Genomic DNA, 22,928 nt, shown 5'->3' with positions numbered 1-22,928 from the left:
GCACACTGTGCTTTGTTTTATTTTAAAAGAAGCTGACAGCGCAGTTCTGCCTCAGCTTCCTGAGTGTGGGAATTGTGTGCATACCCACCATACCCAGCTTCCCCAGTGTGTGTGATTAGAGTAATCACAGCTGTAAAACTGAGCCTTTTCTGTCATCTCAGGAAACTGATGAAGAAACGCACTTTTCCTTTAACATTACTTGAGGAGCAGATAAGACAAGTTGAGATGGTACATTGGCTTTTCCTAAAGCTTGAACATGTGCATGTGCTAGTGAAACACTGTGTCTGAACATGGAGAAGACAGCACTGATTGCACTAAAATGATGCGGTGTCCACCTGAGCCTGCTTTACAACTGTGCCCTTTTTATTAACCCCCTCCTTAGCAAAGGCCAAGCCCCCTTTGTTTCCTCATTAAATATAAGCTGTACCCGACGGGCACAGACTTCTGCTCTCATAGATACATCTTAAAGCACTGACAACTGACGCTGCTCTAACCTGGATGAGAAAGGAGACGCGACTCCCAAGCCACCTGTTGACTCTGCTCACTGTGTGCTTACATTACTGGGGTGTCTATTTGCACAGACACTCAGCTCTGATAGTAGATGTTTGTGGTGTGGCGTCACTATCAGTGGCCGTTTGACGGCCTGGAGGGTGGTCCACTCGTCTCCCATCCAGCCGTGGTGCTCAGCACGTGATTAAGGTTTACACGGAAAGCCGGTAGAGAGGAAGCTTGTGAAGAACTTTGGCCGCACAGCGGTGCTGTCATTGATCTTCCTCGCTTCTGTCAGTGCATTAACACCACATCTCCATTTACGTGTTCTTCTAAACTGGGTCCCGCAAGGAAGCATCCCTTAAGGCAGAAACTACAGCCACCTCCCTGGAGGAAGCACAGTCTGCATCAGTTGGGTTACTGGTCCACTCTGGTTTTTAAAAAACACATTGATTTGCTCAGAGCACCTTTGCCTAACTGATGAACTAAAGATGATCAGACAGAAACCCTGGCCTTGGCCGATGTCGGCTCCTGCTGACTGGTGCCGGTGTGTTCATGCAGGTACAGGAATTCTGACGGCAAGACACAGTCCCTCCCGGCCAGCCTGGCTTCTGCTCCTCTGCTCTCTCTGACACTCGCCAGTGTGGACAGCCGTTGTAGAGCATCTTTCTTACAGGAGTGTGGACCTTTTGTCTGTGTGGAGGATTTCCTGAGACTGCACTGTGTATTGTTTTATCCCCCGCTTCTTTAAAACATAATTGGATGGCTCATTTTGCAGTAACCTTACAGTCTGCTTGACAGGAGGAGGTGCTTTTTATAGTCTAGACAGACTCAGTGACATAACTGTTTTATGTTTGCCCCATTTTTTCAGACAAAAAAATAATTTTGTTGTGAACATCAGACATGGGTTCCCATATGAAAACTATGGCATACAGATAGTATTCTCACACTGCTGTCCCACCTCTGTCAGCCAGAGTACTGATTATTTCAGGGATGCTGCGGCCATCGGTCACAAAGGGTAGATGATGGCAGGTGTAAGTGAGGGGAACTTGCAGTCTGTTAGTAGGCATGTAGTAATGACCCGCTTTACTAGGCCATACAGTGATGACCTGCCTTACCTCATTCTGTCGTTGTTCCTCCTAAGGTATAAGATAATCACTGGGAAGCCTTCTGGTGCAATATCTGGAGTACAGAAAGCAGAAAACGGACCAATTGACTGGAGTGGAGACATGCCTCTTTCTTGTAGTCTTTCTCAGTAAGTGCGGTCTACCTAACTCACGACCTTTGGCACCTGTGGTTACACTTTTTGGATCCTAAAAATCATAAACACATGCAAATATTTAAGCATATTTCCGGGGCTGGCTTTGTTTGTTGTTTCTGTCAGTTTTGTTTTTTGAGGCAGCGTCTTGCTGTGTAGCCCAGGTTAGCCTCGAACTCAGTATGTAACCCAGACTGATAATTCTCCTGCCTCTGCCTCCTACATGCTGGAGTGACAGGCGTAGGCCGTCACTGCTGGCTTTCTAGTTTTAGTTTTATTTTGATTAGGTTGAACCATGTGATAACTTGCATTTGGTGTGGTGTAAACATTCCAAGCTTTAGACATAATTTCCTGAGGACACAGAGCATGCGTTCTTCAGATTGCTTCTCATGTGTTTTGAAATTCTTTCCAATGTAGGAATTACACTGACTTTCATGCTGACTTTCATACTGATGGACCACAAATAGTAGTATAACTAGGAGTAAGTTTTTAAAAATTAGACTTATAAAATATAAGCATTACCAAGTTTAACTTTCTCCTTACCTTAAAAAAAAAATTCATTTTATTCAGAGAATACAAAATAAGCATTTCTAGGCCCAGCACAGTGGCGTGAACTGTTAATCCCACAGGAGGCAGAAGTAAGAGGATCTCTGTGAATTGGAGACCAGAACTGTGAGAATGACACCGTCAGACAATCACAAAGGAAGAATTGATCAATAGCAAATTAAAAGTAGCTGGGCACAGTGGTAAAACACCACCATCTTAGCACTCAGGAAGCAGAAGGAGCACAAGTTCAAGGCTAGCCTGGGGTACACAGTTCTAGGCTAGCTAGAGCTGCATAGAGACCCTGCCTCAAAAAACAAACTAAAAAGCCAGGGGTAGTTCATGCCTATAACCCCAGCATTGGGAGGCAGAGGCAGGAAGATCACCATGGGTTTCAGGCCAGCCTGGGCTACCTAATGGGTTTCAGGATAGCCTAAAGTACAGAATGAGACCCTATCTCAATCCCCTTTCTACCCCCACCCCCACCCCCGAGGGAAAAAAAGTAATAGTAACACTAGCCGAAGTTTAAGTTTTTACTTTTTAGAAAATATTTTCTGAAGTTAACTCATGTAACTAGATTTGCCAAAAGAATCATGCTATGTCAGAGAGCAGAACTTTATAGTTATAGTAGTTTGTGTCCTATTTGATTTAGGAAATATTACTCTTAGGGACCTCAGGGAACCTGGTAGAATGTGACAGGCTCAGGCAGGGATCTGGTGCTGGTTAATTACTGTATTACTGAGTCAGGGATCTCACGGTGAGCTGCAGAGAGGGAAGCAAACCTCATCCACCACGGCTTTTAGCATAGAAATCTTTCCTCAAAATTACTAGATTTCAAAAGGTTCTTTTTGTGATTTTTTGTTTGTCTTAAATAGTAAAATTTAAGTCAAGTAAGCAGTGAAAACTACTAATCAGAATATAAAGACCTGGGAAAGAAGAGCAGTTAGCCGTCCTCCTGTGCCAATCAAGGCTGGATAGCCAGCCGCAGGGAGCAGCCAGGCATTCTGGGAAGTTGGCATCGGAAATGCTGCAGAGTCATAATACCATAAACGGAAAATTCCACAGATCTCCACATGTGCAACCAGAATGTGGACTCACTAAAAAGACTGAAATTCTTCAAGCCATGTATATTATGAATATGTGAAACAAATTATGCATTTGGACCTGGATCCAATCCCCTGATAATTTCATATGTACAAATACCCCAAAATCTTTGAAAAAAAAATCTAAAGCTCAAACATTTCTGGTTCCAAACATTTTAGATAAAGGATATGAAGCCTATAAAACTATTAACAGTTTGTCTTAGTCAGTGTTTTATCGCTGTGAAGAGACACCACCAGCAAGGCAACACTTATAAAAGAAAGCATTTAGTGTCGGGGCTTACAACTATAGAGGGTTAGTCCATTATCCTCATGTGACAGGGAGAGAGAGAGAACACAAAGCAACACCTTCTAATCCTCTCAAATAATGCCGGTCCATGGTGAGCAAGCCTTCAAATCCACCCCACCCCACAAGTCCTTTGACTGTGTTTTCTTTGTAGATGCGGCTTTCTACTATGATATTCTCTCTTCAAATAAATTTTTAAATACTATTTTAGGGGTCTTCAGACACTGCTTACCCCAGTTCTTGCAAACATCCTTGAAGCTGATCAGGAGAAGTGCTGGGGTTTTGACCAGTTCTTTGCAGAGACTAGTGATGTACTTCACCGAATGGTAATCCATGTTTTCTCGCTACAACACATGACAGCGCTTAAGATTTATATTCATAGCTATAACACGTAAGTGGCTCTGCGTTCTTGTCCTGTCCATGACTGTATAATGTAATAATGCTTGCATAAAGTAATAAGCATCTCCTAAACCAGGGAAATAGAAAAAATGCCTTACCTTCACAGATAGCACCCATATCTTATTAGTAAAACTAAGTTTAAGTACTTAGTAAAGTCCTGATCCTTATTGAAAATAGAAAGGATTAATTTTCTTAAATGCATAGGTAAGTTACTTTGTACTGGAACTGCAAGTTTGACAGAGCTGATTCTATGACTTCTTTCAAGTGCCATGATTGATAAAAATAAGCTGTTTTATTAAAGGTAGGGCCTACGTCTTAAATATAGTGGAGTTCTAAATCTAGTTTAATCATATTTGTGTAGTTAGCCTAAGACACTATGCATATTGAAGAAATAGTCAACATTTATTTTGCATAAATGAAAACATAACTATGGGATCTTCTTAACTCTCGTGTAATAAGACTGCATGTGACTAAGAGCACCTGCATGTAAAACTAGGAAAAGGGCTAAGGGGTTGTATCACAGTAAATATATTTAGTGGTAACAGTTTACTATGTGGCAAGGTGCTATCACTGAGAGACACTGGGTGGAGGGGATCTACGTGCATTATTTTTTTTTTTTTTTTTTTTTTTTTTTTTTTGGTTTTTGGAGACAGGGTTTCTCTGTATAGCCTTGGCTGTCCTGGAACTCACTCGGTAGACCAGGCTGGCCTCGAACTCAGAAATCCGCCTGCCTCTGCCTCCAAGTGCTGGGATTAAAGGCGTGCACCACCACTGCCCGGCACGTGCATTATTTCTTATAACTGCATGATGCAGTTAGTAATCCTAATACTTGAAAAATAGGGACAGGAGGATTGTCAGAAGTTCAAAGCCACCCTGGTCTATATAGAGAGTTCCAGGCCAGCCTGTGCATTATATGGTGAGACTTGTTCTCAAAAAACAATACCCCCAAACAAAAAAAAAAAAAAAAAAAAAAAAAAGAAAGAAAAGGAAGAATTAGATTCATTCTTTGCAACTTAGTCTTTTTGACAGAATTTAAATAACAGTTTTTATGTCTCATAAAATTCATGGACAGGAGGCTGGAGAGTTGGCTCAGTGATCAGGAGCACTAAGGAGGTCCCAGTGTGATTCTCAGCACCCACGTAGTAGCTCACCATTGTCCAGGAATTTGATGGCATCTGGCCTCTGCCGGTATATCATACATACATGTAGGCAAAGCACCCATACACATACAAGAAAAACAAATTTAAAAAAAAAAGTTGTTCTGGCCGGGCAGTGGTGGCGCACGCCTTTAATCCCAGCACTTGGGAGGCCAGAGGCAGGCGGATTTCTGAGTTCAAGGCCAGCCTGGTCTACCGAGTGAATTCCAGGACAGCCGGTGCTACACAAAGAAACCCTGTCTCAAAAAAAAGTTGTTTTGAAATTCATAAAAAGGGGTTTGAGGTGTAGCTAGCTCTGTGGAGTGTCTTCTTAGCATGCAAGACACCCTGACTTCAACTGTGAGCACCAAGAACTGAACAGAAAAGAAAAAGAACATAGTTTACATAAAATATTTAGATATTAGTAATCTAATAATTAGATCCAATATAAGATAAAATATAAGTCCAGTGATACTAACATAACATTAGATTATTTTTGTCACATTTTGGGTCTTTCTAGCTGAGTCAGCTAATACCATTTTTTCACGCTGGACATCCACTTGAGCTTAAATTAGCCACCCAGGCCTGAGCCAATGAAAAAACAGCTTGCAGTTGAGCCACATCTCATCGTTGGCTTTCTTTGCTTCTGCGCGTCCATGCAAGGGGATTTACCTTTTCTTCTAAAACTTCACTTTGAGAATACTCTAATTTCTTAGTGTATTTAACAAAAGTCTAGTAGTTGTATTTCAAGCCCTGTTCTTAGCTCTCTGTATGTGTAAGCCACTTGGTCTTCAAAAGAAACATAGGCTTGGGTTATATGAATTCCCACGCTAGCACATTTGGTGTCCTTATTTTCAAGGTAGTTTGTTAAACTGTCTAGACTCCCTTCCAGGTGAGTGGTGCTGGCCCTTTGGTTTCCGGCTAACTCCACCTGCACCGTCATCTTTCCTGAACTTCCTCACAGTGCTGCTGTGTTCCACGAGCTGGTCTATAAACAAACCAAGATCACTTCTTCAAACCAAGAACTGATCTACGAAGGACGACGCTTGGTCCTAGAACTTGGAAGACTAGCCCAGCATTTCCCTAAAACCACAGAGGAAAATCCTATCTTTGTCACAAGCCGGGAACAACTCAATTCTGTAGGACTGAGATATGAAAAAAGTAAGCTGTCTTTTTATCACATTTTAGATGGTCATTAAAAAGCAGGCATCTGTCATTGTAAAACTGATGCTTTCTGTAAAGCTGACATTGATTTTAATGTAAAGCTTTTTATAAATGTTGAAATTTCATAAATTAGTTTATAATGGTTACAAAATTGAAAAGCCTCATAATTTTCTTCAGTTTTACTTCAATATTTTATTTTATAATGTGATGGTTTGTTGTCTTTTACTGTAACTTCTTTTAGGGTTTTGATAACTCCCAAAATAACATTCCCATCATAACTGTCAGCCAGTATTGCTCTAACCAGTATACAGAGGACGTTCTGCCATTCTTCAGAGTTAAATAAGTAGATCTACATTTTTTAAATTATTTAAAACTTGTTTAACCAGTTTTGCAACCATTTGAGAGTTCAATAGTAAAGTTGGATTGAAAGACAAGTATGGATTTCATTGTGTTAAATACATTTAATAAGAAAGTGAGGCTAGGGAGTTGGCTCAGCAGGAAGATACTCGTCACGAACCCTGTGGAGTAGGAGAGAGCCAGCTCCATAAAGTTGTCTCTGGCTGCTACATTGTGCATAGCATGTGTGTGCGTGAACACCTAAGTGACTGCTTAGGGAGTGAGCATTATTGTCTCAAGAAATGGGGGTAGTGGATGGGTGTGCCCGAGTGTGAATGTAGGTGCATACCGAATGGCAGAAGGCCAGAGGAGGACTCTGTCCTCTGTGCTATCCCCTTGAGACAAGTTCTCTCAGGTAACTAGACTTGCCGTTTTTCAGCTAGGCAGGCTAGCCAGCAGACTGTGAGTGTCTGCCAGTTTCCTCCCTGTCAGTGTCAGGATCACAAACACACACACACACACACACACACACACACACACACACACACAGCCGCTGCACCTGCAGCTTTCCACATGGGTACTGGGTCTGAACTCAGGCCTCACAGTTGCACATCGAGTGTTCTGCTCCAGCCAGCCAGCATCTCCTGAGCTTTCTCTTCTCTAAAGCTATGGAGAGGACTGGGGAGAATCCCTCACATGTGTAATTTAGACAGCCCCCTTGCTATATAAACAATACAGTCATTTATCCAAGCATTCTTACTTCTAATTCTAGTCTTCAACTTCATATTGCAGTTTCCCTGCCTAAAATCCATCCACGCTATGATCTGGATGGGGACGCCAGCATGGCCAAGGTTAGTGCTTTGACGAGTTACCAGTAGTGCAGTAATCAGTGTGCTGTCTCTCTATGTGTGACTTAGGAAAATGATGTTTTCCCATTCCAAGTTGTTTCACATTCTAGTTTCCTTTATTAAACTCGGTAAGAGGAAATGCTATCCACTGAAACATTTATATAATGTTAATAGCTGAAATGTTTATTATAGCTACGTCTTTCTAGCAGTCAGACATTGGGAGTTTCTTTCCCTGGTGAAAATGTAAACGCTTGCAATGTTTTAAGTTTCTCTTACCTTGTCCTGTTAGCAGCAGCCTAACTTTGTCTCTCACCAGGCAGTGACGGGGGTTGTGTGCTACGCCTGCAGAACTGCCAGTACCCTGCTGCTCTATCAAGAATTAATGCGAAAGGGGGTACGGTGGTTGATGTAAGTAACAAACTGCAATCCGATAAGCGTTCTTTCCCCTGACTCCATAAACCAGGGGCTGGTACCAAGCACCTCATCCCTCTGCAGGCAGGCACTGGCTCGACTTGTTTGCCTCTCACTTTTCAAAACAGACAGCACTATTTTCCTTGACTTCCTACAGTTACCTAGAAACACACAGGACAGACTGTGTGAACTGTAAACCCACACAGCTCTGTGAAGCTGCAGTCCTCTTAGTCTACAGTTACCTAAAGACACACAGGACAGACTGAACTGTAAACCCGCACGGCTCTGTGGAGCTGCAGTCTTCAGACCTTGGCAGCTGCTCATCGCTGTCTTGGAAGACTTTTTCATTGACACAGTCAGCAGTCAGTGAGGGACTAGGCCCCGTCTTCCTCCACGGCCTGCCTTTGCATGCACACTCCTCTTTAACAGAGCTGTTGAGCTGTTCTTCATAACTATCTCTTCACACATTGAAAATGAACAGTATGGCACAGGGTGGCAGCAGCCAACCCTACAGAGATCAGACCATTGCTCACAAGTCCTGTGCCCCATGGCTTTCACTCCCACGCCTGCAACCCTTACACATGGCTAATACACCTGTCTGCATAGATTTGCCTGTTGTAGACCTTTTGTGGATCTGGATGCGTAACTACAAGTATCTACTCATCTTGACCAGGCAGTCTAAAAAAAATGTGTTGTAATCATTTAATATAGTTATTCTAAAAGAAAAGATTGACCTAATGAAATATTCTCTTACTGAAATTACCTTGGGAAATACAAGCATGAGGTTGAGGACACAGATTAAATGGTAGTGATTACAAGGATGAAGATTTGACTTCCGTCCTCAGAACCTGTACTTTTTTTTTTTTTTTTTAAACAAAGGAAGTGGAGGCACAATGGCATAGGCTTATAATGTCACCACTGAGAAGACAGAGAGAGGTGGGCCACTCAGCCTTTCTGGCCAGCCAGCCTAATTTGCAAGACCCAGGTCTCAGAGAAAGACTCTTCCGACAAAACAAAAGTGGTAGTACTTGAGCAAAGATACCGGTGGTTGACTCCTGGCCTCCATCCCTTTCCCCTTTCCTCTTACCCCCTTCCCTTCCCTTCTCTCCTCTCTTCTTGGGCCCCCTCCCTCACCCCCCATCTTTCCTTCAGGAGCTGAGCTGTGGCTGTCCCATCACTCATTGATTGTGCATCCTGTAGACATGCAGTGTGACCTAATGCCAGAAGGCACCAGGGCGCAGGGTGTGCGTTCCTGGGGTCGGCTCACTGCTGTTGCTTGTGACAGTCCGCATATGCTTACACCCATTCGTTCTTGCACAGATGCGATGCACTCTTGGGTCATTCCTATTCCTGGCTCTCGGTTTTGAGCCACTGGCTTGCCATGTAGCCCAGACTGGTCTCAAATTCATGCTCCTCCTGCCTCTACCTCCCAGGTGCTAGGTCTCAGGCATTTTGCTGTCGGCTGTCTTAATGTCTTAGGTTTCCTGCCTGTGGTTATTGTTGTGTCAAAGGAAGCTCACAGCTTTGTGCCTATAACAACTTTGATGTGGTCACAGGCTGTTGCAGAAAGCTCTTAGTGTTGAGGCTGGGCTTAGTGTGTGTAGAGGAATTAAGTATGCCAACCCAAGCAGCATTTGCTTTCCCTCTTTTTCTGTCACTGGTCAGTAGTTTGGTGGGGTTTTTTCTTTTTATTTATTATAGTTTAAGTTTAAAACAGCTTTTCATGTAAGTCACTGTGTCAGGTTTTCTTTAAAGGACCCCTCAGTGTGTTCGACTTCACTACCCACATATGATCTCCTCTTTGTCTTTTATCTGTAATCTCTCTAAAAGTAATTCATAGGCCATAAAAAACCGACTTTGGGCCTTGTTTGCCGATGGCTGCCATAGTTGAAGCCTTTTTCTTACGGGTTCACTATGTCGTCCTCTTTCAGAGGCCACGTGCGCCATGAGTAGCAAAATTGACTTAATGACATAAAGGTCACATGACTATTGTAAGTTATAGGTCAGTGTTTGATCCTTACTGTAACTTTAATGCCTTGGGTTTCTAAACTATAACCCAGTTACTAGTGATAGTCTAGGAAGTATAAATGCCTAGATATGGAAGAGTCATCCATTTTTTTAAGCCCACTGCAAAAAGGTAAGAAGCTGCCTGGAGCACTGCCTGGCATAGACAATGCTTTAATGGTACCTTAAAAACTGTGGGGTGGCGTTTAAAATGATGAAGTGGGTTTAAAATAGATTTCATTGTAATTAGTGGCAGCCCTTAAACAGCACTTGGACTAAGGGGCCTCCGTTGTTTCCTAGTGAACTAGTTAAAGATGATTACAACGAGACTGTCCACAAGAAGACAGAAGTTGTGATCACACTGGATTTCTGCATCAGAAACATTGAGAAGACTGTGAAAGTGTGAGTGGGCAGCACCCTGTGGGACCTGTGTCAGTGCTCAGCTGAGTCTCTGTCCTCATTACCTTTAACACACGGGCACAACATGCAGAGCGAGTTCATGGAGCAGCGCTGGCTTAGTGGCTGCTTCAGCTCACAAGGGGGAAGAGCAGCTTTCTCCTAAGGAGTTAGTCTGTCATCTAGCTGCCATTTCCCACCTTTTCTGTATGACGAGGCCTCTTGTCTGTCCTGGGAGACGGAGCTGAACAGGACAGACTGTAGGAAGCAGTTTCGGGAACAACATTGGGAAACATTCTTGGAATTCTAGGAACAACATCTTCTGGGGCCAGTAAGATGTGTGAGTGAGTAAGGGTGCTTACTGCAAGAGCGTGGTGACTCCAGAGCCCACATAGGTCGGAAGGAGAATAGCATGGCCATAGTGTGCTCTGACCTCCACATGCACGCTGTGGCATGCACAGCCCATGCCCCATGCGTGCACACACAACGTTAATAATTTTAAAAAGTTACAGAATTTTAGCAGTGACTTTTAATTTATTCTTATTTTCTTGTCTCTAAGAATGTATTTTGTAATAATGATAATTTAAATGGCCTTTCAGAATACACTATTTATACTGCAGGGAAATATAGTAAGTGCAGTCAACACGTGTAACTGATGTTATATTTATAATAATGTACATACATTCTGAAAGCTGGATTCTCACCATTCTCCTGCAGTAGTGTGATTTGACATTACCTTGCCCTGTGTGTTTTATCCTAATCTGCCCATGTATACTGGACGTCTAGCTGGGCTGCTCCCAGCCTCCCGGTACATGTGGATCGGGGCGAGGAGTAACTGACGTGTGACATCATCAGACTGCACCTGTGTAGGGCATTCCTTCTTCAGGAAGGCAGCAAAGATCTCTTAGACTCTCTTAGCATATAGACCTTAAATACATTTTTTATTAAATCATGATAATAAAGTTCACTTCATAAACTTCATAAATACAGGTAAACCTGCCTTTGCTGCATTCATCCATCTGTTTCCTGGTAATGTATTTTTCAAACAGATATGAGAAGTTGATGAAGGTCAACCTGGAAGCCGCAGAGCTGGGTGAGATTTCAGACATACACACCAAGCTGCTGAGAGTGAGTACTGGGGCCATGGCGGCTACAGGCCGTGGTCTGCTCCTCTGCTGCTGAGAGCCAGTGGGAACCTGAGTGCTGTCTCTAAAACTCCTGGAGAAAAGTGGCCTTTCCCCTTGTTAGTGACTAGATATATGATTATAGCATTATATCTCATTTTATAATATATTGTTAGCTATATATAACATCTATAATTATATCTTACTATATATTCTTAGTTATACACACACACCATTTCAGCCATGTAGTTCTTTGTACTATTTGCAAATGCTTTCTGTATTTTCAGCACACATGTGCATCCTTTTGCTCCTACCTCCCACCCACATTTTCTGCATTTTTTGTCTTCTTTGTCTGTAATCCTTAGTGTTGTTGTAGATGTTCATCACGTGGCTCCTTAACATGCACTCAAATGTGGGAGCTTCCACTTGCATAGGAATAACTGCAGATCCTGAAATAACATATGCCTTAACAAGAAAAGGCTCTGGGATCCTCGGGCAGTGGGTTGTTTCTGTAACTAAGAAGGCAGGAAGGAACAGTTTGCTGAACATAAGCTAGGAGGTGTCTGAATGGATTGCTCAGTAGAGCAGAAGTGTACACAGTTAGGTACTGTGGCAGCTGACTGTTGCTCCTAGGCTGCCTCTGTTTATCCAGTGACTCCAGATGGGCTACATAAGGGCCTCCTAAAAGACTTACATTGTATTTAAATTATGTGTATTTGTATATGGCTATGCACATATATGGTGTGCACAGGTGACCATGCCTTGAATCCCCTGGAGCTGGAGTTGCAGGCAGTTGTGAGCACCTGATGTGAGTGCTGGGAATTGAACTCTGGGTCCTCGGGAAGAACAGTGTATGCTCTTTAACCACTGAGCCATCTCTCCAGCCATCATGAGGCCTTTATTAGTTCTTTGTAGCATTTAAGGAATTTATAACATGGACATTAAATTAAAATGTAAAGGAGTGCCTATAAGACAGCTTGATGGATAAAGGCACTTGTGGCCAAGCCTCATACCCTGGGTGGATTCCCAGAATCCTCCTGACAAAAGAATACCAACGCCATAAACTCTGTGACCACCACACACATGCGGTGGCATGTGTACACACACATCCACATAAAGAAAGAAAATGTAATTAAAAGTTTTTTTTAATTAAGGAAATGAGGCCTTGGGGTTTCATAGATTGGTTGGTAGGACCTGAGCTCAGTCTCCCAGAGCCAGTGTGGTGTGGAGCACATTTGTAATCCCAGGCTAGAGAAGGGAGGGGCTCCCTAATGCTCCCAGGCTGGAGAAGGGAGGGCTCCCTAATGCTCCTCCCAGGCTAGAGAAGGGAGGGGCTCCCTAATGCTCCTCCCAGGCTAGAGAAGGGAGGGGCTCCCTAATGCTCCTCTCAGGCTGGAGAAGGGAGGGGCTCCCTAATGCTCCTCCCAGGCTGGAGAAGAGAGGGCTCCCTAATGCTACTCCCAGGCTGGAGAAGGGAGGGACTCCCTAATGCTCCTCCCAGGCTAGAGAAGGGAGGGGCTCCCTAATGCTCCCAGGCTGGAGAAGGGAGGGCTCCCTAATGCTCCTCCCAGGCTGGAGAAGGGAGGGGCTCCCTAATGCTCCTCCCAGGCTGGAGAAGGGAGGGGCTCCCTAATGCTCCTCCCAGGCTAGAGAAGGGAGGGGCTCCCTCATGCTCCCAGGCTGGAGAAGGGAGGGGCTCCCTAATGCTCCTCTCAGGCTGGAGAAGGAAGGGGCTCCCTAATGCTCCTCCCAGGCTGGAGAAGAGAGGGCTCCCTAATGCTCCTCCCAGGCTGGAGAAGGGAGGGACTCCCTAATGCTCCTCCCAGGCTAGAGAAGGGAGGGGCTCCCTAATGCTCCCAGGCTGGAGAAGGGAGGGCTCCCTAATGCTCCTCCCAGGTTGGAGAAGGGAGGGGCTCCCTAATGCTCCTCCCAGGCTGGAGAAGGGAGGGGCTCCCTAATGCTCCTCCCAGGCTAGAGAAGGGAGGGGCTCCCTAATGCTCCTCCCAGGCTGGAGAAGGGAGGGGCTCCCTAATGCTCCTCCCAGGCTGGAGAAGGGAGGGCTCCCTAATGCTCCTCCCAGGCTGGAGAAGGGAGGGGCTCCCTAATGCTCCTCCCAGGCTAGAGAAGGAAGGGGCTCCCTCATGCTGCAGCTGCTTAGCCCATTTGGTGAGTTCTGGCTACGTTTCTCAGGATGGTGAGAGCAGCAGGAGAGTGACACCCGAGGCTGCCCTCTACCCTGCTTGTGCTGCACACAAATACAGGGAACTTGGTAGCAGCCTGCATGTCTCCTGTGCTGGCTGATCTCTAGTGGTTCTTTCCATAGCTTTAGATCTGCAACAGTGGTTTTTCCAAAGGATGAGTCCTGGGTGAGTAACAGCTTATGGCGTTTAGTGCCTTGCGGCTGGCAGCTTTTCTCAGTAGGATAGACAATGTCAGAGTGCATCATACGTTATGTTCCCTGAAACTGCTTCCAGGAAACTTTTATACACTTTAGTGATATTTAAAACATTGGAAAAAAGTTTTAGGTCTAATGATTTAAAAGTCAGAGGCAAGGCAGGAGAGGCGGCTGAGTTAATGCCTAGCATAGACATTCTAACTGCTGATTTTAAAATAACACATCACCAGCCCCACCACAAACAAACAAAACAAAAAGCAGTAATAAAAAGGGTTTTATGCATGTCCTGTAGCAGCTCACAGAGTGGTCTGATCAATGAGAATGGCCTCACGTTCATGAGGGGCCCAGCAGAGACCATTAGAACAAGCCTCGGATAATTGTCTCTGTCTAGGCATTTGGATCTAATCCATTGTTCTGACTGGACATTCTGACCTAATCCATTGTTGTATTTAGCTTTCCAGTTCTCAGGGAACAATAGAAAGCAGTCTTCAGGACATCAACAGCAGGTTGTCTCCAGGGGGATTGCTGGCTGATACCTGGGCACATCAAGAAGGCACACATCCAAGAGACAGGAAGTAGGTTTTGGCCTGTGGGTAATGTGTGCCTATTAGTTGTTCGTTGTTGCATCAATTCCAATAATTTACTTGGGTTTTTCTTCCTTAAATAGTGTAGAAAAATTACAAGTCCTGTTGAATTGCATCACAGAGATTTACTATCAGTTCAAAAAGGACAAAGCAGAACGCAGTAAGTAACACTGCTCTTCGCTCATCTCCTGCCTCAGCTTAGTCAGTATTAAGCAAGCACATCACTGTGCTGTGCTTCTGTGTGCAGCTATACTTGGTTATTGTCAACCCAACCTTTTCATGTCTAAAATCACAGTCATGAGCCCTAGGTCTTGTAGAGGCCAGACCAGTAGCACACAGGAGGGGTTGCCTGCTGGGCCCAGGGACACTGAAGACAGCAGCCCTCTCACCCTGTGGCCCAGGCTGCCCCTGTGGTGTTGGTTGGTTGGTTTTGGTTTTTTGATACAGGGTTTCTTTGTGTAGCCCTGGTTGTCCTGGAACTTACTCTGTAGACCAGACTAACCTTCAACTCTTCAGGTCCACCTGCCTCTGCCTTCCGAGTGCTGGGATTAATTTAAAAAAACAAAAAACAAAACTAGAGATAAAGCTTTATTAAAAATATCCTGACTTAAATGTTGACAATTAATTTTTATTTTTAAATCATAACTTTATACTGACCAAATTAAAGTGTCAACAGGCCATACATAGCTAGTAGACCTCATACCTGTATAGTTACTTCAAACTCTTAGCCTTTTAAAAGATGTAATTTCAAAGGAGAAAATATTACATATGATGTGCAACTCTGCATTAACAAAAGAATGCTTTTCCCGTTTTCAGGACTAGCTTATAATGAAGAACAGATCCACAAATTTGATAAGTAAGTGTGCAGACTGAGTTAAGATTCTTATTGCTGAATTTTTTTTTGATATCTTTGCTTCATGTTAAGTTGAGATTAATTGAAATAACAATTTGGTGTAACCCGGCCTCTTGGAGGTTTTTGCTCTGAGTACACACTGTCCAGGTCCACTCATCTGGTCCCTTGGATTACTGAGACAGGAGGAAGACCTTGTTCTGCTCACTTGCTCTCTCCACCTCTGTCTGCTGTGCTTACAGGGCCAGCGAGAGGAATTCTATGAGGCCCCCACAGCCATCTTAACTAACTCAGCCAATAAGTATTTGAGGCTGGAGAGATGGCTCAGTGCTTAAGAGCACACTGCTCTTCCAGAGGGGTGCAGTTCGATGCCCAGCACCCACGTCCATTGCGCACAGCCCCGCCCTTAGCTCCAGCTCTGGTTTCTGCAAATTCAAAAAACCACAATAATCATAAAACCATGAATTTTATATATCTGAAATGTTTTTAATTGGAGGTAGAAATAGTGAGGTTACATTAAAGCCTCTGGTTATTTCTGATTTGCAGACAAAAACTGTATTACCATGCAACAAAAGCAATGACCCACTTTACAGAAGAATGTGTTAGAAAGTATGAGGCGTTTAAGGACAAGTCAGAAGAGTGGATGAGGTAGGTAATTGTGTGCAGGGCTGGGTGTCTGTCTGCACAGCACAGAGCACTGTGTACTTTAAGTGAGGGTTTTCAGGAGGCTGTTTGTTAATCGGCTCTCATTGGTTTTCAGAAAGATGCTTCATCTCAGGAAACAGCTGCTCTCACTAACTAATCAGTGTTTTGATATCGAAGAGGAAGTGTCCAAGTATCAAGACTATACTAACGAGGTACAGCCTCAAGAGCACAGGCGCGGCTTCCCACTGGGAGGCTGCTCGGTGCCTCTGAGTGTGCCTGCCGGACATGCAGGACCTCAGATGTGCCCTGTGCTCGTCCACCTGGGGAACATGTACCACAGCTATTGACTTGTGTATACGTGTGCATGCCAGGGGGCGACTTTCAGGGGCTAATTATCTCCTCTGCCACGTTAGCTCCAGGACAGCACTCAGGTCGTCAGGCTTGGCAGCAGATGTCCACACTGCTGTGCCATCTCCCTGGCCCAACACCCACTGCACAGTTACCAACACCTGATAATTCATTGTTTTATTGTTTGTAAGGAAAATAGTTTTAAAGACTGTTGATTTCAGTATTTCTATTGACAGTTTTGAAGCAGGACTCTAAAGCTGAGCTGGCTGTAGATCAGTGGTAAAGCATCGTCCTAGAGAGCCCAGGATTCCTGCATCCCCTCCCCTGTGGAGTGGGCACTGGGCAGTCCCGTGGCCTTCCTGAAGCAGTGAAGTTGTCCTCGATTGGTAGTGTATGCCATGTCTGGTGACATGTCTGCTTTACGTTGTAGCTACAAGAGACTCTGCCTCAGAAGATGCTGGCAGCCTCCAGTGCAGTCAAGCACGGCCTAGCCCCGGTCTACCCCAGCTCTAACACCTTAGTGGAGATGACGCTCGGGTAAGAGGCTGCTGGGGAAGGAGAATGGCGCTGCCTGCTCTCCTATCAGTCTGACGTCTTGTTCTTACCTTTCAGAATTCTTGATGTCTACTGTGCCTACTATTGTCTCACGGGCAGTTGGATTATAAAATAAAGCAATGTGAAGATAATTCTAAGATGTTGACCAAAGTGGCTTGTCTGTCTCTGCTTTCTCCATCTAGTATGAAGAAGTTAAAGGAAGAAATGGAGGGCGTGGTTAAGGAGCTGGCTGAGAACAATCACATTCTAGAAAGGTGAGTGCTGCGGCCGCCTGGGGATGTGGCTTGCGGCCAGCTTCTTGTCTGTCCAGAAGGTGTGGAGAGGGAGGCCTCAGCCCTACGCTTCCCCTCAGTGTAGCGGGGAACTTGGGATTTAACCCTTTAACATTGATTTTGTTGTTACTGTTTTGTTTTTGACAGAGTCTCACTATGTGGCTCTGGCTGTCCTGGGACTCATTCTGTAGACCAGGCTGGCTTTGAGCTCGCAGAGACCTGCCTGCCTCTGCCTCCCAAGTGTTGAAATTAAAGGCGTGCTTCATTCACTGTGAATAGCTTGACATTTGTTTTTAATCCAGTAGCTTGCTTATGTGACTGTGTGAAGACCATCCTCACATGAGTTCTCGTTTTGGGGTCAGAGTTGCCCGTAAGACCCCAGAGCTCTGACCCCAGAGCAGTCTGCAGAGCCCTCTGCACACCTTTTTCTTACAAACAAGGAAAGCAGCCTTGCAACCTAGGGAGTGAGTTTGTGTGTGCTAAGAGCACAGCACAGTCCGATGACACACTGGCTTCACACTTGCATGCTGAGGAAAGGCAGTGAGAAAGTGGCCTCCATGATTGAACTAAGAGCAGGAACCTGTTTTCACAAAACTTGTGCAACTGAAGATGTACCAGTCTCAGACCCGAGCCCTCCCTCGAAGTCGGGGCTCATGGGATGTGGCACAAGGCTGGGGCCCGGCAGAAGCCGGGGTATCGGAGAGTCTCATGCAGCGCTGGCTGCCAGTGTGCCTTCGCTTGCGTTCTTACTAAAGTTTTGGTTATTGTGCATTCAGAAGCCTCTTGCTGTGCTAATTTTTGTGACCCCTCTCCCACCCCTCCACACAAATATTCAGTTACATGAGTGAAATGTTCTGAATCACAAATGTTTGAGATGGCAGGATTTTTCCAGGTAATGAAATGTAGAGGCTGGGCCCAAATATAGGCTCTTACCTATGCAGATCAGGCTGGCCTTGAACTCACAGAGATCCTCATCTCTGCCTCCACAGTGCTGTGGACTAGTGACAGTGTCGTCCTCCCCAACCTGTGTGCGCACAGGTATGCCACTCTCTAAGAGGTGTGGCGCCAGAAGTCATCCTCCAGTAGCTGGGCCAGGAGTAGCACTTCGTACCTCTTGAAACATCGGTCTTCTATGGGCTTGCTTTTTTTTTTTTTTTTTTTTAAGATTTATTTATTTACTTTATGTGTGTACACTGTCACTCTCTTCAAACACACCAGAAGAAGGCACCAGACCACATTACAGATGGTTGTGAGCCACCATGTGGTTGCTGGGAATTGAACTCAGGACCTCTAGAAGAGCAGTCAGTGCTCTTAACCACTGAGCCATCTCTCCAGCCCCGGGCTTGCTTCTTTATCCCCCCCCCCCCCCTTGACTAGTTTGGCAGTCTTTACAAGGCCCCTGCTTCCCCTCATCCAGACCTCCTTCCTCCTGGGAGAGCAGTGATGGTAACCTGCTAACATGCTTCTGTAACCATGTGGTGTCCTGATGTTTAAATACTGACATAATTATGTCCCTCTCTTGCTTAAAAAATTCTGGCCAGCTGTGATGGTGTATGTCTTTAATCCCAGCACTGTGGAGGCAGAGATGGGGGTCTCTGTGAGTTCAAGGCCAGCCTGATCTGCATAGCAAGTTGCAGGACAGCCACAGATACATAGAGAAACAATGTCTCAAGGAAGAGAGGAAAGGAGGGAGGAAGAAGGAAAGGAAGGAAGGAAGGAAGGAAGGAAGGAAGGAAGGAAGGAAGGAAGGAAGGAGAAAAGAAAAGAGAAAAAAATCTAAGCTGCTGATATTCACAAAGTAGTGTAAATGCATACCCTACTGGTGTATGAGAAGGATGGGCCCTGGCCCTGCCTCTGTACCAGCATTGCTGCCTTCTCCTCCAGGGAACGTTCTGCTGAGATCCCGTTCTTCACTCTCCTTGCAGTGTGCACTCTGAGCTCTGTATTTCAGCTTAGAAACCTTAACCCCTCACTAAAACAAAAAAAAAAAGCTTCAGGGTTTTTTCATTTATTTATTTTCTTTACATCCTGATATCTGCCCCCTCCCCCCAGACCCCCTTCTTCTCTTCTCAGAGAAAGAGGAGGCACAACCCTACCCTGGCACATCTTCTATTGAGGGCAAACAAAGCAGTCCAGTTAGGGGAACATATTCTACAGACAGACAAGAGCTTTAGAGACAGCTCACACTCCCATTGTTGGGGGACCTGCATGGAGACCAAGCTGCACATCTGCTACATATGTGTGGGGGACCTAGGTCCAACATGTGCATGTTCTTTGGTTGATGGTGTAGTCTCTGATAGCTCCCAAGGGTCCAGGTTAGTTGATTGTGTTGGGCTTCTTGTAGGGTCCCTGTCTTCTTCATGTCCCTCAATCCTTCCCCTAACTCTTCCATAAGATCCCTGGCATCTTTTTCCATCAGCTTCTGGGTGGACTCTCAGAGGGCAGTTATGCTAGGCTCCTGTCTGCAAGCATAACAGTGACATTAATAGTGTCAGGGGTTGGTGCTTGCCTATTAAATGGTCTCTAGTTGGGCCAGTCATTGTTTGGTCACTCCCTCACTCTCTGTTCCATCTTTGACCTGCACATCTTGTAGGCAGGACATGTTTTGGGTCTAAGTTTTGTGAGTGAGTTACTGTCCAGATATAAGGTTTGTGAAAATCCTTCCCCAGTCTGTAGGCCACCATTTTGTCCTGATGACAGTGTCCTTTAACTTACAGAAGCTTTTCAGTTTCATGAGGTTCCATTTATATTAATTGTTGATCTTAGTGCCTGAGCTATGGGTGTTCTGTTCAGAAAGTTGTCTCTTGTACCAATGAGTTCAAGGTTATTACTTACTTTCTCTTCTGTTAGATTTAGTATCTGGTTTTATGTTGAAATCTTTGATCCACTTGGACAAAACTTGAGTTTTGTGCAGGGTGATAGATACAGTTGATAGATAGATAGATAAATGAGTATTCTACATGCAGAAATCCAGTTAGACCAGCACTATTTATTGAAGATCGTTTTGTTTCTCTATTATATGGTTTTTGGCTTCTTTGTCAAAAATCAGGTGTCCATAAGTGTGTGGGTTTATTTCTGGGTCTTTGATTCAATTTCATTGACAACCTGTCTGTTTCTGTACCAATAACATGCAGGTTTTTATTGCTTTGTAGTACAGCTTGAGGTCAGGGATGGTGATACCCAGGTTTTAGCTATCCTGGGTTTTTTGTTTTTCCATATGAAGTTAAGAATTGCTCTTTCCATGTCTGTGAAGAATTGTGTTGGGATTTTGATAGGGATTGTGTTGAATCTGTAAATTGCTTTTGGTAAGATGGCCATTTTTAGTATGTTGATCCTACCAATCTAGGAGCATCGGAGATCTTTCCATCTTCTGAGATCTCCTTCCGTTTCTTTCTTCAGAGACTTGAAGTTCTTGTCTTAAAGGTCTCTCACTATTTCACTAAAACCAAACAAGCTCCAGTCCTCACAGTACTTTTTAATTGCTTTAAGCAGTTTTTTCATTCCTCCCCATTTTCTCCTAACAGTGTTCCCAGGTCAGGGAGCTGGCGCTGGCCACAAGCCTGACAACCCACATGGTGGGTAGAGAGGCCCAAACCCACAGAGGTTAGAAAAGGGACTGGATTCCCTGAACTGGAGCCACCATGTCAGTGCTGGCATCCACTCGGTCCTCTGCAAAAACAGCCCATGCGTGTTAACTGCTGAGCCAGAACTCCACCCCCAGAAAGGTTTTTGTTTTTGTTTTTAAGCTTGGGATCAATTATGTTCTTTCATATAATAACACTACTTTCCGGTAAGAAATGGAGCATATCACAGTTGTTGAAGTTATTTAAAAAGAACTATTCCATGGCCAGCAAGGCAGTGCAGCAGATAAAGGCTCTTGCTGTGCAAGCCTGGTGACCTGACTTTAGTCCCCAAAACCCACATTAAAGCTACAAGGAGAGAATAACCAACACGAAGTAGTCCTCTGACCTCTAGCTATGTGCCTGATGAGGAGGAGGAGGAAGAGGAAGAGGAGAAGGAACCATTCTTCTGAAATCTATTCTGTAATTCTCTATAGTGTTGGGATGTCAAGAACTGGGGTATAGCTCATTGATGGAGTTCTATCCCAGCATACATAAGGATCCTACATTCAGTCCCAAAGGTACATGAGTGCATCTGCTAAGATTATCTGTCTTCTCATTTTGTATTTTAGGTTTGGGTCTTTAACAATGGATGGTGGCCTCCGCAATGTGGACTGTCTTTAGCTTCCTAGGGAGTCTGGGAAGTTCTAGTTTGCACAAGAAGATAACACTGGGACATGAAATGAATGCCTTTGAGAATGGCGTTCTTATTTCTACAATTCAGTATTTGATGAGGTCATGTAAATATGTACAGTTTGTAAATACATATACATATATATATATGAATTTTTGGCTGCTGTAAGTAATCAAGACAGATTGACCTCAGTGAGCTGTAGAAGAAAGCCATGATGCTTTGGGGTGCTCTCCCTCATTCTTCACATGAGGCTGGAGAAATCTATTGCTTGGTGCCTAAAGAAAGTATATTTTGAATTGGCATCCTTAAAAGTTTGAAAAGACTGATAGTTGACACATGTAAATGGAGGAGACACAGGGCTTCTTGATGGAACTAACCATGGTTTTACTATGGTCGGTTCCTCTGACAAGGATGAAGTGGCATTATTTCATTTGATGAGGTGCCCAAATCTCAATTTTCCTCGTATGTTTAATTTCAGGTGAATTATCAAGCAAAAAATTTAAAGTGAATTCATTGTTTAAACTATTCATTTTTCCTTTGGTCATAAATGTGTGATGTCATTCAGATCCTAGCATCATTTCAATTGTCTTAAGATGTATATTTCTGTACTTTGATTCTGCTATTTCATGAAAAATTCTGCTTACTATTTCATGGAAAAAATAAATTTCTCAATTTTAATGTACAAAGCTTGTGTGCTTTTGTACCTCTAGTTAGAGAGACAAAATGGTCTGTTACTGTGTTTAAATCAGGGAATTGATTGCTTCACCACGGAGCCACCTCTCACAACAACACCACATCTCATAAGTGAACCACAGTTTACCACAGCCACATCCCACTCTGAGCCACATCCCACTCTGAACTATATCCCACACTGAGACACATCCCACTCTGAACCACATCCCACTCTGAGCCACATCCCACCACTGAACCACATCTCACCTCTGGACCACATCCCACTCTGAACTATATCCCACACTGAGACACATCCCACTCTGAACTATATCCCACTCTGAGCCACATCCCACCACTGAACCACATCCCACACTGAGCCACATCCCACCACTGAACCACATCCCACTCTGAGCCACATCCCACACTGAGCCACATCCCACCACTGAACCACATCCCACTCTGAGCCACATCCCACACTGAGCCACATCCCACACTGAGCCACATCCCACCACTGAACCACATCCCACACTGAACCACATCCCACACTGAGCCATGTTATACCATAGTCATGTCTTCAGTCCACAGGTTACCTTGAAAGAGCCAGTCTCGTGATGGGAAATAGTTCTCAATATTAGTTGTAGAGGTAGTGCTGTCCTTATAAACAGGATAACATAACACACGGTTCATACTGCACTAAATTGGAGCTGGAGAGATGGCTCAGTGGTTAAGAGCACTGGCTACTCTTCCAGAGGTCCTGAGTTCAATTCCCAGCAACCACATGGTGGCTCACAATTTTCTCTAATGGGATTCGATTCCTTCTTCTGGTGTGTCTGAAGACAGCAACAGGGTGCTTATATAC

At 44.5% G+C, this 22,928-nt stretch overlaps 1 protein-coding gene across 3 annotated transcripts in view; it reads left to right on the top strand.

Annotated features, from left to right (window-relative positions):
- The window catches only part of Tbk1 (TANK binding kinase 1), a 38,069-nt gene extending 15,986 nt beyond the window's left edge, over positions 1–22,083 (top strand). For all 3 annotated transcript variants that reach the window (XM_076920360.1, XM_076920361.1, XM_076920362.1), the window contains exons 7-21: positions 1,634–1,744; positions 3,888–4,067; positions 6,176–6,372; positions 7,504–7,562; positions 7,876–7,967; positions 10,275–10,376; positions 11,420–11,498; positions 14,343–14,464; positions 14,557–14,633; positions 15,290–15,329; positions 15,870–15,971; positions 16,084–16,180; positions 16,747–16,853; positions 17,054–17,125; positions 21,336–22,083. In XM_076920360.1, the coding sequence (XP_076776475.1) occupies positions 1,634–1,744; positions 3,888–4,067; positions 6,176–6,372; positions 7,504–7,562; positions 7,876–7,967; positions 10,275–10,376; positions 11,420–11,498; positions 14,343–14,464; positions 14,557–14,633; positions 15,290–15,329; positions 15,870–15,971; positions 16,084–16,180; positions 16,747–16,853; positions 17,054–17,125; positions 21,336–21,387 (1,489 nt within the window). In that variant the 3' untranslated portion in view covers positions 21,388–22,083. The remainder of the gene's footprint in view (positions 1–1,633; positions 1,745–3,887; positions 4,068–6,175; positions 6,373–7,503; positions 7,563–7,875; positions 7,968–10,274; positions 10,377–11,419; positions 11,499–14,342; positions 14,465–14,556; positions 14,634–15,289; positions 15,330–15,869; positions 15,972–16,083; positions 16,181–16,746; positions 16,854–17,053; positions 17,126–21,335) is intronic.
- Positions 22,084–22,928: the final 845 nt, after the last annotated feature.

The sequence above is a fragment of the Arvicanthis niloticus genome, chromosome 22, assembly GCF_011762505.2.
Source record: "Arvicanthis niloticus isolate mArvNil1 chromosome 22, mArvNil1.pat.X, whole genome shotgun sequence".
NCBI lineage: Eukaryota > Metazoa > Chordata > Mammalia > Rodentia > Muridae > Arvicanthis > Arvicanthis niloticus.
The sequence above is the reverse complement of the archived record's forward strand: the minus strand, read 5'-3'. Positions and strand labels throughout refer to the sequence as shown.